This window comes from Paramisgurnus dabryanus, chromosome 18, assembly GCF_030506205.2.
Source record: "Paramisgurnus dabryanus chromosome 18, PD_genome_1.1, whole genome shotgun sequence".
Taxonomy (NCBI): Eukaryota; Metazoa; Chordata; class Actinopteri; order Cypriniformes; family Cobitidae; genus Paramisgurnus; species Paramisgurnus dabryanus.
This window is the reverse complement of record NC_133354.1, coordinates 15,232,908-15,246,880: the sequence shown is the minus strand read 5'-3', so window position 1 is coordinate 15,246,880 and position 13,973 is coordinate 15,232,908. Positions and strand designations below refer to the sequence as shown.

Genomic DNA, 13,973 nt, shown 5'->3' with positions numbered 1-13,973 from the left:
GCTTGAACATCCCACTTAGTTAGATTTTCCATTATCTAATGCAATAGCATTCATGCATTATTTATTGTTATAGTTTTTTGTGGTCACTTTATATATACTGTGTACATACTGGTCACTTAATATATATCATAATTTTATTATTGATTGCATGCATGGGTGTGCACTTCTGTGCCCATAACTGTTTGTACTGGTGTTCGTCCACTTCACATGCAAACGTAACATGAGAAACTCATGAATGAATGTAGGGAGCCACTTGAGCTCCTCCACTCGACTAAACTATTAGTGGTGTTGATGGAAACATGACTCAGATGCTCATATTAGCATAACTCTAACCTAAAACTGATGGTGATTAAAGTGCATCTCAGCATGTGAACCAAGCAATAAACACTGGAATCCAAAGAAAATAACATATTTTGGTCCTAAATTGTTCATAATGGGCTCACATGGAATCTGTACAAAAAAACCTACACAGAAAGATTTGCAGATTTTTGCAGAATTTAAACTGTACCTTTTCTGTCATTTGGGTTCATGTATGCACCTTTATGGGTATACAACACATTGAAGTGTACTTTTTGGGGTACAATATTATAGCTAAGGACCTATTGTGTACCTTTAAGGACCAATTTTGAACCAGTTAAATGTTAGAGGTACAAAACATTGAAATATACCTTCACAGTTACACAATAGGTCCATAAGGTACAGTGAGGGACCCAAAAAGGTACAATTTTGTATATGTAAAGGTACCTTATAGTACCAGCGACAGTAAAAAAAGGTAAAATGTACCAGTTAAGATACAGAAACACAAAATAAATTCAGAACACTTTGTTACACTTTTAAAATATGGATCGGTTTGAAAAGTCCATGAGTTACACAAGTATATGTGAGTATTATTATTTCAAATATCTGGGGGGGTACTCATTTATAACCCTACATCTCTGTATTTACTATTAATAAAGAAAACATCTGTTTATTTTCACAAGGAAAAAAAATCATGATTTGGACTCCGGGTGTCTCCTCCCTGTGTGTTGGAATTTAAGGCCATCTATCCCGCCACCCTCAATAATAGATGAGACAAAGCTATCGTCATGACATCCTAAACCTTGTGTATCTACTCTGCTGTATTCCTGTAGGTGCAGGAGAAGAACTATAAATTATTCAGGCCAAATCAGTTTACAGAGTCTCAGTTGCCTCTTTCTCTCATTGACAGTCATACCGCTTGTGGAGTCTGGCCGTGATCATACGCTCAGAGAGGACAGTGCACGTCATACTTTATTAGATGTTTACTTTATTCCCTGTTTTGAAAACATCTGCTTTTTACATCTTGGTCAAGGTTTTGGACACCTGAGAGTCATGGCATCATGGTCCACAGAGTTTTAGGGGTGCCTGTTATCTGCCTGACTGTCTTACTTCTACCCCTTCTCCTTGAAGGTAAGAACACCGGCAATTGTTTCCACTCGCAATATCTGCTCCGCTCATCAACCATATTTGTTCAGACTCATATTTGTTATGTTAACCTAAGCAAAACAAGTAATATACTATCATATTATAAATGTACTTCTACATTGTGTCTCCAGGTGTGGACATTTTGGACGCAGGGGAGGTGGTATACCATGAGACCAGGACTGATGGTGTGGTGGAGCGTGGAGTGATATTGGAGTGTGGCCCCATTTTGCCTGATGTCTACATCTGGGGCTTTACCGAACCAGGCACGGACACAATCCGTGCCGTGGTGTACAATTTTGGGAAGGGTCCCAAGCTGCAGAAGTTAGCCAAAGACTTGGGTGATCTGTCAGTCATCACCAACACTGCCTCTCTGTCTATAGAGAAGCTTCCTCTGGCTGCAGAAGGCGTTTATACCTGCCAGGCACTATATGATACTGCGGAGGGAGCCAGGCTGTATTACTACTACGTTTATCTGCGTGTTCTAGGTTGGTGGTTATTCTAGGTCATAGGTGTGAAAGGTCATGGTGATTTAGTTTTGCCATGTAACCCTGATGATAGGACATTCATGGCTATTATCTACTTTAGCATATGAGTCAAAGAGCCTGGTTTAGGGCTGCATAACGATTAATCGCGACTAATCGTTTGCAGAATAAAAGTTTGTATTTACATTATATAAATGTGTGTAATGTGTATAATAATTATGTACATATAAAAACATACACATGCATGTATATATTTAAGAAATATTTACAAGTGTATATACATTTTTATATTTATATATAATTAATATTATGTATAAATATAAATACCTAACATATAAATATATATTTATACATAAATGTGTGTGTATTTATATATACATAATTATTATACACAGTACACACATTTATATAATGTAAATAAAAACTTTTATTCTGCAAACGATTAGTTGCGATTAATCGTTATGCAGCCCTAGTCTGGTTATAGCTGATGTTTTCAAAAGAAAGAAAATGCCCTAATGGTGAAATATATCTATAAGCAAGCTATTTTTAGAGATTGTTATTTACATCACTGACAGAACTATAATATGCTGGCATAGCTAATATATTTAATTTGTTTAAGCATTGCTAAGAAATATACAACACATGCCACTATAATCAGCCTGATCTTATGGACATTTGTATGTATGTTTTACGAGTTGGCATCATATGAATTCCTATGACATAAATCGTACAAAAAAAAAAATAATGAAACCCCACCCCTAACCTCAACTTCACAGGGGCAAGAGCAAATAGTTCACAAATGTACGAACGTGGTAGTACAAAGTAATATGAATTAGTCACCCTGTAAAATACGTACACATTGTCACGAAACTTTTATTAACTTATCCACAGTGCCAGTTACCAAACCTTACATCTTGATGAGTGACTCCTCGCCAATAGAGGGCACAGTAGTGACTATGCGCTGTGGCCTGGAGAATGGAACCGGGCCTATAAATTACGTATGGGAACAGGAGACGCGGGAAGGACAGCTCACCACGATGGCCGAGATCAATGACAACAACTTGTTCAACGTCACCGAAGTCACACGCAACCACACTGGCTGGTACAGGTGTGTCGCCAGCAACAAGGTCAACCAACAGCGCAGTGATCGAATCTGGCTTGACATCATATGTAAGGAACTTGAAATCAATATCGAACAGTTTGTGGCAGAGGCAGAGTTTAATGTTTGTGCTTGGGGCACCTACAGGATAACAAGGGTATTGCAATACTTTGAAATAATGAGAAAGAATGCAGCTTTATGGTTTTAAATATTTTAGCCTGAAGTTTCTTAGCCTACCTATTCAAATATTAAGATTATACAAATATATAATTCTTATTTGGGGGGCAGTGCCCCCCCTGCCTCCCCAAACTCCGGCTATGTATAATGTATTGGTCTGATTTTAATCTTAACATTTCAATAAAAAAAAAAAGATTGCAAATGTGTGTTTTTTTTCTTCCAGTTGGTCCAGACCTGCCTCAGATCGATGTCACCCCTTACTCGGTGACCGAGCGTGGTTATTCAGCCCTGGAAAGAGAGACTGTTTCCCTCCTGTGTCAAGCTTCTTCAAATCCCCCCAGCCAATACGTTTGGTTCTACAACAACTCCCAGGTTTTCACAGGTCCACAGTTCACCATCACCAGGGTCCTACGCATGCACACGGGTCACTATGCATGCTTGGCTCAGAACACTTACCTCAACACCCGATCCAAGAAAACCATCACCCTCACCGTCTACTGTGAGTGCTCCCACAAACCTGGACTCTGGTGGCCACCTTTGCTGTTTCTTCAATCTATCCTGGTAGAGGTCTACAGCTTTCTGACATTTCCTTCTGACATTTCTCACCGTTCTTGCCTTGCTTCACCTTTTCCTGCACACCAACATGCAAACACATACAGTATGCAGTTACATAAGCAAACGGGTCAGGCTTCCAGAGTGGACACGCATCTGGAGGAAGTGAAGGACAGGTCTAAGAGCTGAAGGTATACAGCTGGTGTGATTGTTTTTGTGTTATGACAAGTCGAGAAAGACCTGAGGTCTTGCTTTGTCATAACATCTCAATCTCCCCTTAAAGGAATAGTTATGCAAAAATGAAAATTATATCAAATTTACTCACCCACATAAAGTCCTACACTGTCAGAAAATACATGCAACAATGGAGGTCACAAAAGGTCCTAATACTATTATTAACATACAGGTATACACATTTTGAGGTACTAGTACAGTATGTACCTTTGACGTACTAGTATGCACCCCATAGGTACAAAGGTGTACTTTTCGAAAGCGTACTGACCCAGTGACAGCTTTTGTACCTTTTTTCTGAGAGTGTATGTGTACTGTATATGACTTTTTTTCTTAGCGAACATTAAGTAATATCCTGACTCTTCCAAGCTTTAAGTAATCCAATAAATTGCACCCAAGTTCTTTAAGAAAGGAAGTCATATACACGCAGAATGGCACGAGGTGAGCAAATTTTGGGTTCATTTTCGCTTAACTTTTCCTGGAATGCCTCTATTTATGGATGTATTTTGCAGCTCTGCCACATCTCGTCAAACTTGACGTTTAACTGACCATGCTGCTAACATGCAACCAATACAATTCAAGAACGCACATGACAACTCCAAATGTGATACTTCATCTGCAAATGCTGATAAATACCAGACATCTAATCCGGCCTCTTTGTTGGGATCAAATTTAGGAACACTTCTCTGCCTCTATCAGTTTCCTAAATTGGCCCAAATTACCCAGGATCCATTTCACTGCCCCGTGTTACACAATGGTTTTGTTCCCACAGATCCTCCAGATGGCGCTCCATCATGCTCCATTCTACCGGCCAACAACTACAACGACCTGGCCCTTCGCTGCACCTGGGAGGGTGGCATTCCAGGAGCCTCTTTAAAATGGACCCCGTATGTGTTCGGAAATGGGAGCGAGGGAATCACAAACATCACCAGGATTCAGAAAGGTCAAGAGACCGCGAACAACTCCGTGTTCCTCTGCCAAGGCTCCCACGTTGCGCAGAATGAAATCAAGAGTTGCAGCGTAAGAGCATGTAAGTGTAGTGCACATAAGTAAGCAAGTATCCAAACCTATATGTAACCACATAACAGTCATTCGCATACTTATTCTTTTGGCACCAGGGATGCCCTACGGAGAGCCACAGTGTTCTGCGTATGCCACTCGAAACAATGAGTACCTAATGCTGTCCTGTTCCTGGGAGGGTGGGTTCCCTCGGGCCTTGTTGTGGTGGGCTTCTAGCTCAGGCGACATACAAGGCACATCTGAAGAGAATGCCAATATCCTGGTTTTACAATCTAGTGCTACATACAGTGGCAAAGCATTCGTATGTTATGCAAGACATCCATTGGCTAAGACGATCAAACAGTGTGTATTAAAGCTGGGTAAGAATGACTTTGCATTCTTTGTTACTTTTTAACAACTAAGTCTTCATTTAAAATCACTTCCTTTGTCTTTCTTTCTGTAGAAGCACCGGTATTGATAACACAACGCAGTGTGATGTCTGTCTATGAGGGCAGTGATGTCCAGCTCACTTGTATCTTGAGTAAAAACTACCCTATCACGGAGATCACCTGGTACAATAACCAGAAACAACATGTGCTTAGCATCCCAAAGAAGTACGCACTGGACCGAGCCGCTGCCTGGACCAACTTGACGGTAAGGGAAACAGACAGCGAGACAGACAGCGGTCAATATTGGTGTTCGGCTACCAATGCTGTTGGAGGAGCAGAGATCCCGATCACCCTGATGGTGAAGAGTAAGTAATGAGTTTGTGTCAATTATTCTTGTTTTAGCAAATAATTGAAATTCTATAAGGAGATTCTATTTGAAGCTCATCCATTTGTCCCAATGACCCCATTGACTTCATAAATTGATCTGTTTTAGGGTACCCAATGCCCCCCAACGTAACCATTAGTAAGATCATTTACAACAGTCGTCAACGGACAGATGTTGATCTAGAGTGGCTGCCCCAGAATGAAGGTGAACTCACAGGGTTCTTCATCGAGCGTCAACGACTTCCCCTACCTCCGAAGAAAAGAAGCGGTGACCCTCCCTGGGAGAAACTGGTTAATCTGGAGCCTGATGCTCGAAATTACCAAATCAAGAATTTGGACCCCACTGGTACCTATGCAATCCGTATTACTGCAGTAAACCACCGCACCATTGGGAACCCATCAGATATTAAGAGCCCAGGTGAGAACTCAGTGGTAATGAATGTGTTGTAAGAGTTATTACCTGCATATAACTACAAACTCACTACACAAAATCACTACAGAAAGTGCAAACTATTCATAGTTTACCCATTACATAAATATAAAAAAATATATATTATCATTTTCTGGTCTAATGCTGCTGTTTTTTGTTTTATTGTCCATTCAGGTGAATTGCAAAAGCACTTGACCACATCCACACATCACTCTTTCTGTCCTCTTACATGACCTGTCTGTTAACTTATCCTTTGTCCTTTTCTGACATGGCTTTGTGCCCATTTCTCATTCTGTCTGATTATGAAACTCACTTCTAAAAATGTGTTTATGAACATAGATACGATGCTAAAACAAGTAAATAAATTTCAAACCCAGGAAAACGGGTTTAAGTTTGTTCTCAGAAACCCTAAGAAATCTGCCTGTTCTCAAAACCAGCAATTTACTGAATCATTGGTAGAGATAAAGCATTTTAATTTGCCCAATTGCCATGGTCCATGCTTTTTTTATGAAGCTGAAACAGCTATGCTATCTTCCAGCGGATCCTCCTTTCAATGCCTACCCAGCTGTGATTGGGGCAGCGATCGGGGGCATGATCATAGCAACGATAGCCACTGTACTGCTCTTTATGTATGTGGTCCGGAACCGCAACAATAATCCAAGTAAGTTATGCATCAGTTTCATTTCATCAAGAGATGTTAAACAGTTCAATGCTACATGCTAATTCCACTTTCACACTTGCAGGGCTTCATGACTTGATATTTGGAAGGTATGTCTGGGAACTTTCATATTTTTTCAGTTACAATAATTGCCCCATGCACAAAGGACTCATTCAACACTCTAAAATTGTTTTTGTATAACCAAGTTTTAATGTCCTGATACGTTTTTCCAGGCAAAACAGCCAGTCTAGAGAGAACATTAACTTTCCTGAGGATGAGGTTGTTGAAGGATCAGACGGAGAGAAACATGCAGGAGAGCCAGGCACATCTGCAGCTCAAGGTACCTTAATCCTTCTAACCAATATCAAAAATACTTGGTATTTCATCACTTTAACTTATGCAACAATGCTTTTTGTTTACTACCACATATGCAGGACCATCAATGGCACTGCCAAGGCCAACCGCAACACCTACAAACCTTCCCCCAGGCGAGGAGCCTGTTAATGTTACTATAACCGTCATGGCCTCAAGCTAGAGACGGATATTAGCACAAGACTTTACTTTTGGTTAAAAAAAAATTATGTAAAAAATTTTTTTAATGTAATTAAAGATTTGTTGGTTCATCTTAAAAAAATTAATTACCTGGTTGCCTTAAAATCTTGAGTTAAGTACACTCAAAAAAATGAACTTGTTGGAGTCAGTTTTACTAAATAATTTCTTGTTCACTTTACTTAACAAACACAAGTAACTGCATATAATTAATTTACCGTAAAACTTCAAATAATAGCCGAGTCCCAAATAGACGGCTGTGACGACAGGTTTGGGTAAATAAACGCCTGTCTCAAATAAAGGCCTGGTCTGTTTTTAAGTTTCGGGTTGTATGTAATCTTCTGAAACACGTCAGATAGTCTGTTTAAGCCAGTTCTATGGTGCAGATTGAACACGCTAAAGTTTTTTTTTTGCTTACCGGTAGATGTCACGTGACAGACGCAGTCGTTCCTTTACTCATCACTATGACAACACAACAAGCTTCGTCGCCAGGATTGAGGTGATGATGACAGTAGCGAAGTGGCAATCGAGAGAGTCTGGACTTTTCCCGGTGAGCCGGTAGTGTTTTGAGGCCGCTGATAATAGCCCGGCTTTCAGTCTTTTGTCATGCATGCACTCCCGCCCCACATTGTATTTCTCGCGCGGAAACACTATTTATCATATTTAATATCCTGCAGCGCCTAAAATGTATCTGGCCGCACTGCTCTCTCTCTCTACCAAGCCCGTCTTCCCTAGAGTTCTAGTCGAGCGAGCCAATACAAAAAAAAGAAAGAGGCTACACAATAGCCAATCAGAAAATAGCACTGTTGTATCTGGGTAAGATTTCACGCAACAACCAATAAAAAAACATATCATTGTTTGCTTTATTTATACTGCCAATAATTTAAGACTGTTGTTATTACACTAACTAATTTGTTAAACACATTCAAATTAAAAATAAAACGTAATATGTGGAAACCTCCTGCTGTCATGCTGGAACAATTAAATTAAAAGCCTGTCTCTTATAGACGCCTGTCTCTTTTAGACGCCTGGTGTGATGATAGGTTTGGGAAAATAAAAGCCCGGGCTATTATTTGAAGTTTTACGGTAACTTAGTAATTTCAACAAAAGACTGTGTCTTGTCAGTTTACTTTAAAATTATTTGTTCAGCCAATATAACATTGTTGCGTAAAAGTAACAGATTAATAAAACCAATACAGACTTGCATCTCATTGGCTGATGATGCTGCAGTGTATTATGGGTAAATTGTTGTTCTGGCACCCTGTTGCAGAAGTGTAGCACCATTAGATAGGTACATGAGTAATAAGTGGCCAAGTATGAGTCAATGAACTTGTTCTAATATATTTAAGAACAAAACAAACTGTTTGAAATGTAACATTGCATTTCAAATATGTTTGTGATATGTTTGATAAACTGTAATTAAAACAAGGTTGTATTGAGCAGCTGCATTCTGATTGATTGATTGGTTGTTATGGAGTTATTAAATCATTATTTTTTGTTTTCATCAATTAAATGTTTCATAATAGTGACTTTACTAGGATTTCTTTAGTCGATGCAACATTTAAACTGTCAATTTTACACAAACTTTATTAGTAAATACAATTTACATTTTATTTGTTGACATTACTTAACAAAGCTATGTGGAACCCACTTGACGAAGTTTTTTTTAAGTAAATCCAACTTTTTATTTTTTTGAGTGTAACTTAAATATTAGCTTACTAAAAAAAAAGTGTGCAAGAATTGTTCTCAACTAATATTTTTAAGTTGAATTAACTCAAATTTTATTTTAAGGCAGCCAGTTAATTTTTTTTCATGTTGAACCAACTTTTTTGTACGGTGACGAGACATGGCCTGTTCTCCTAACTGCTCGGTAACAAATCACAGTTTAAAATATTTATACATCAGTGCAAAAATATACTGAAGAACTGTTTGAATTTACTTTTATTTGTACGTTATCAGTCAATTAAATCTTGTTAACATGGGTTGAAATGCACTAAAACACTTTTGGGTAAATGTAAGCACAATTTCTCAACTCTGTACTTTTAATAAAATGAATTAACTCCTAATCTCTGGGAATTATATTGACATAAGAAGGTAAGTTTTATGTTCCACTGAACACAATGATCATAAGAAGATCTAAAGAAAGTTAACCCACCCAAACACTTATTAAATTACATATTTAAATTTCCATGTATTGTTTTTTAAATTGTAGAACCTCAAATCTTTTAGGTATTAGCAGAAATGCCTCAACCCTTCTCTTCACAGTAACAGAACACTAATGAACAGATGAACTAACCTCCTCCTCCTTCATTTACAGAAAAGATGCAGACAACATGTATAACTAAACACGAACAACAATCATTAAGAACTAAATGTGTGCATGTGTGAAAGTATATAGTCAAACTGCTGATATGTATCAAATCAAAGGTAAAACTTTTTGGTTACTTATAATGTCAGACAGTTTTTGTTTCAGCTTCAGGAAAATTCTCTTGAATTCCAAACCGTCTCCCTAAAACATAAAAGAAGAGTTTTGAGAAGACAGGTCTTTTAAAGACTTTACTATTCAAATCGGTATTAATTCAGGTCTATACCTTTGACAGACGGAAATCTACTAGAATGCGTTCCTCCATTTCCAAGAAGTGCACTATGAAGATCAGTTTATTATTGCGCCGATCCATAGTGGACACTGTGGCCTATGAATTCAAATAAATAAATGGAGACAATAACAAGACCAGTGCATTAAAATTGGTTTCAAGCTCTAATGGTACAACTAGTCATTTCACCTAAAGATTACCTGATTGGTGCAGCTCTGTTTCCACGTGTGACCCATAGCTATACAGGCATCACGAAGAGCAATGCAAGATGGTTCTGCCTTTACAGTGGTGAAGAATCTGGTCATTCTCCTCACCAAACGCTGCCATGGGCCCTGGGGGTTACATTTATATAACTTATAGTTCAATTGAGCCATTTGAAACAGAAAATAGTGACTACTACATAAAGAAATAATACAAATGTCTAAATGCAACAGTATCATCACTGGCATTATAATATTATGCCAATAGTATATATTGCTTTATATAAAGGACAGATTATAACTTTACCTGACTGGCACCTGGCGTGCCGAGCATCTGACTGGCTATCAACATGTGATCAAGGCAGGCAGGCTGGGAGAAGCTTACACTGACATCTGAGTGCACCGAAACCTCTTTTTCTTCCCACATTGCCTGTGGCTCAGGCTGAGAACTGGAGATCTGTGCCCTGTCATTACTGAGAAAACACGGAGTTGGTGAATAATAAGCTTTTTAAAGCGCCAATACAGCAAACAATACTGAACACAGTTTCTCTTAATACTAAACGGCTGTTACACGGCTTAAGTTGGGATACCGACCTATTTTTTCGTGTCATCGGTGAGAGTTCAGAGTCAGTTCGTGACATCTTGCTTACTGGGGTTTCACTATGGCGTTTGACTCCTGTGACTGAAATTTCATTACAGTGGGTCAGGTTAACACTAATTTATAATCTCAGAATAATACCAGAAAGGAGTTATGAATTATAAATACCTGACTTAAAACTTCTGCTAAACCAACGGTGTTTCTTTATTTCAGGGATAGTGATCCTTTCTTCTGGATTATGTAGTAACATCTTTGATAGTAGACCTAACAAAACAAATAAACACATTAGCAACAAACTATATAAAAACCACCACCACCATGCTAGGGTGATGATGATGGTTGCCATGACATTGTTATGCATTTGCAAAAGTACAAGTACACTGCCATACAGTGGTCAGTTGCATAAACATAGCCGTGACGTTAGGACTGTGTCTTAAGAATGAGTCTGACTAACTAGCAATTAGTTAGGGCTAATCAGACGTATTATTTGGATTTAAATTAGACCAATCTACCTTTCTATGCAACATACTTAAAACAGTTATAATCAGTTTTGAATAAAAAAATTCATGACTAATTTTTAAGACTAGTCTTAAAGGTTTATGCAACCGGCCACAGGTGTTACATTTTCCCGGTCCATAAATATGACTCAAGTCACTCCTTTCATGTACTACTTAGGGGTGCTTTTCCAGACAGGGATTAGACTAGTTTTAAAATAAATGCAAAAACAACTTGCACTGACATATCTTAAAATACATCAGTGCCTTTTGTTTTGCCTCAAAATGTACAGCTGTTTTTAGTAAGGCATATTTGTTAAAACTAGTTATATTTCCTAATTAAACTAAAGCCTAGGGCTGGCTTAAGCTAATTCCTGTTCGGGAAACCATCCCATGGAGATGTTTTATTCATTGTTTAAATCTCTAACACCAAATAACAGAAACAGCACAATAAAGGGACAAAAAACCCCACAAAAAATGTAGAGTATGAATGTTATAACCTAGACTTACTAAGGGGCACAGCATCAATTTTCTTCCAGGGTGTTAGGTAGAGCTTCTTCTCCAGCCAATCCAAATACTCCTGACAGTTTTCACTCGGCTGGTCCCATGGTAACTCTTTGAAACAAGTCAGAACAATAGCCAGGAGCTCAACATCAAGGATATAATAATGCAGTTTCTGACGGACACACACAAGGAAATACTGCCTTACCTCCAGCTAACATTGCTGTGAGCACAATGCCACATGCCCAGTTGTCTGCAGGTTCGGCATGAAACGCTGAGCGTGACATTAGCTCAGGGGCAACATATGGTAGGGTGCCACACAGACGGTTCAACAAACGCTCCCTGCCACGATGCCGGAACATTGTAGCCAAGCCAAAATCAGAAATCTTCAGGTTATCTGACAAAACAGAAGATTGTATATTGAAATTGATTACATTTTTTATATTTGTGAATATAACTTTGGACATTGTTATCATGACAATTCCCCCTTTAGCTCTGACTATATATTCATTAGTCATGTAGCACATCTTCAAAATATTTTTTTTACTTTAAAAAATGTTTACTACATAATTTAACAGCACACAAACACTTGTTAAAACATAAGCAAAGAAATTGATTTAGTGGTGTTAGTTACAAGATAAAATACTTTTCTTTTAAACATTTTATGGGTTTTTATACTTGTGTTTCATGTCATCGCTCACAACACCACTGAATGAAAAATCCATTTCAAAATAAGGTTTACCAAACAACCATTTAGATGTACCTTTATCATCAAGAAGAATATTTTCAGGTTTTATGTCACGATGTGTGATCCCAAGACTGTGAAGATATTCCTGCATGTGAAAAAGATCTTCTTTTAGATCAAGTAATGTATGTTGATTAAAATATGCATAACACATCACAGACATGTGTCACTTACCACACCAGCTATTAACTGCTGAAAAAATCTGTGTGCCTCCTTTTCTGGCATCCCTACATCTGGCTCTGTTGAAAAATCAGACAAATGACAATTTAAGCTATTTTAATATTTAATAAATACAAGTATGTACAAACCAACAGATGTACAGTATAAAAGGCTAACTAAATAACATCCTGCATGGAGCTTACCGATTCGGTCGAAGAGCTCCCCTCCACTACAGTACTCTAGAAAGATATACTGTGTTGTACCCTCACTCCTGTGCCCGAAGAAACGTACTATGTTGGGGTGTGACAGCATCTTGCATATGCACACCTCTTTCTTCACATTCTCTATGCAATCTTTGGCTTTGGCCATATCTACAACTTTCACTGCTACAGCCTCTTCAGTCTTCTTGTTGACCAGAAGTCGAACCCTAAAATTTGAGTTTCAACATATTTTTAAAGTGTGCAAATGATCGGAAAAATAAAGAGAGGTCCGTCTGGACACTTACTCTCCATATGCCCCTTCTCCAAGTGTCTGTACCAAATCCCAGTCTTTAACAAAAGGCACAGCCATGATCTGTGAAAAGATGTCTTTAAATGTCTTTAAAAGCAAGAGACACATAAGCTTCAAGTTCACACCATACACTAGCAAAAATGTCTTGCAAAATCGTCTATTATAATAAAAAAAGTTGATTGACTACTTACATAGTACACGTATGTTTTACGTAAATAAAGAGTGTATTGAACATTTTGTACATATAGCAATAGATAAACAACTCCTGACGGTAAAACGTCAAAGCTAGACGAGTTAGTCAATAACGCTTTAATTTTAGTTTTTAGAAAATAAACACACCTTGTCAGTCAGGGCTATAGCTGTCCCATGTAAAATAGATGGTTTATGTGCTCAGCCACGGGTATAATGGTAAAAACCTGCTACAAGCAAAAATCTACAACAAAACACAAGCTCAGAATCCAAACTTTGGCGCGTTCTGGAGGCTTGACATCACCGGAAGAGGGCAGCGTGGGTAAGATAGATTTCAAAATAAAAGTCCTGCAAAGCTGATAAAGACCGATAAAATATACATTTAATCTATTTTATTACCGTTAGATATCAGTTGTACTTTTATGGGGTTCTACTTAACTGTCACTATTTTCGACGTCAGTCCTATCAGTGTAAATAGCTTATTATGTTATAAATAATACAAGGTAAATAAATTAATTCTCTCAAACACGGTAATCAGACAAATAATATCAAGAGTCTACGATAACTTAACTTTGTCTCTGGTGGCATAT

General features: G+C 38.1%; 2 protein-coding genes across 2 annotated transcripts; one reads left to right on the top strand and one right to left on the bottom strand.

Moving 5' to 3' along the window:
• The first annotated feature begins 1,358 nt into the window (after positions 1–1,358).
• LOC135776867 (V-set and immunoglobulin domain-containing protein 10-like 2) lies at positions 1,359–7,510 on the top strand. The gene is made up of 12 exons (XM_065287783.1): positions 1,359–1,428; positions 1,575–1,928; positions 2,817–3,095; positions 3,425–3,700; positions 4,757–5,014; positions 5,103–5,363; positions 5,447–5,737; positions 5,866–6,174; positions 6,725–6,847; positions 6,930–6,954; positions 7,078–7,184; positions 7,279–7,510. The coding sequence occupies exons 1-12, from the start codon at positions 1,359–1,361 to the stop codon at positions 7,377–7,379; spliced, it is 2,454 nt and encodes an 817-aa protein (XP_065143855.1). The 3' UTR covers positions 7,380–7,510.
• Positions 7,511–9,173: 1,663 nt separating this feature from the next.
• On the bottom strand, positions 9,174–13,687 carry chek1 (checkpoint kinase 1). The gene is made up of 13 exons (XM_065287782.2): positions 13,534–13,687; positions 13,190–13,257; positions 12,888–13,111; positions 12,700–12,764; positions 12,544–12,613; positions 11,989–12,177; positions 11,790–11,894; positions 10,954–11,049; positions 10,782–10,869; positions 10,495–10,660; positions 10,188–10,319; positions 9,985–10,086; positions 9,174–9,902 (listed from the first exon to the last, which is right to left on the bottom strand). Exons 2-13 carry the CDS (start codon positions 13,252–13,254, stop codon positions 9,810–9,812), a joined length of 1,395 nt encoding a protein of 464 aa, XP_065143854.1. The 5' UTR covers positions 13,255–13,257; positions 13,534–13,687; the 3' UTR covers positions 9,174–9,809.
• Between the last annotated feature and the right edge of the window lie 286 nt (positions 13,688–13,973).

Bases quoted from the DNA above. Each gene is read 5' to 3' on its own strand.
- LOC135776867 (XM_065287783.1), top strand. From the start codon at position 1,359: ATGGTCCACAGAGTTTTAGGGGTGCCTGTTATCTGCCTGACTGTCTTA. The intron at 3,701-4,756 runs GTGAGTGCTCCC...TTGTTCCCACAG, and splicing joins CATCACCCTCACCGTCTACT to ATCCTCCAGATGGCGCTCCA. The intron at 5,738-5,865 runs GTAAGTAATGAG...GATCTGTTTTAG, and splicing joins GATCACCCTGATGGTGAAGA to GGTACCCAATGCCCCCCAAC.
- chek1 (XM_065287782.2), bottom strand. From the start codon at position 13,254: ATGGCTGTGCCTTTTGTTAAAGACTGGGATTTGGTACAGACACTTGGA. The intron at 13,112-13,189 runs GTAAGTGTCCAG...CTCAAATTTTAG, and splicing joins GGAGAAGGGGCATATGGAGA to GGTTCGACTTCTGGTCAACA. The intron at 11,895-11,988 runs GTAAGGCAGTAT...CTTGTTTCAAAG, and splicing joins CACAGCAATGTTAGCTGGAG to AGTTACCATGGGACCAGCCG.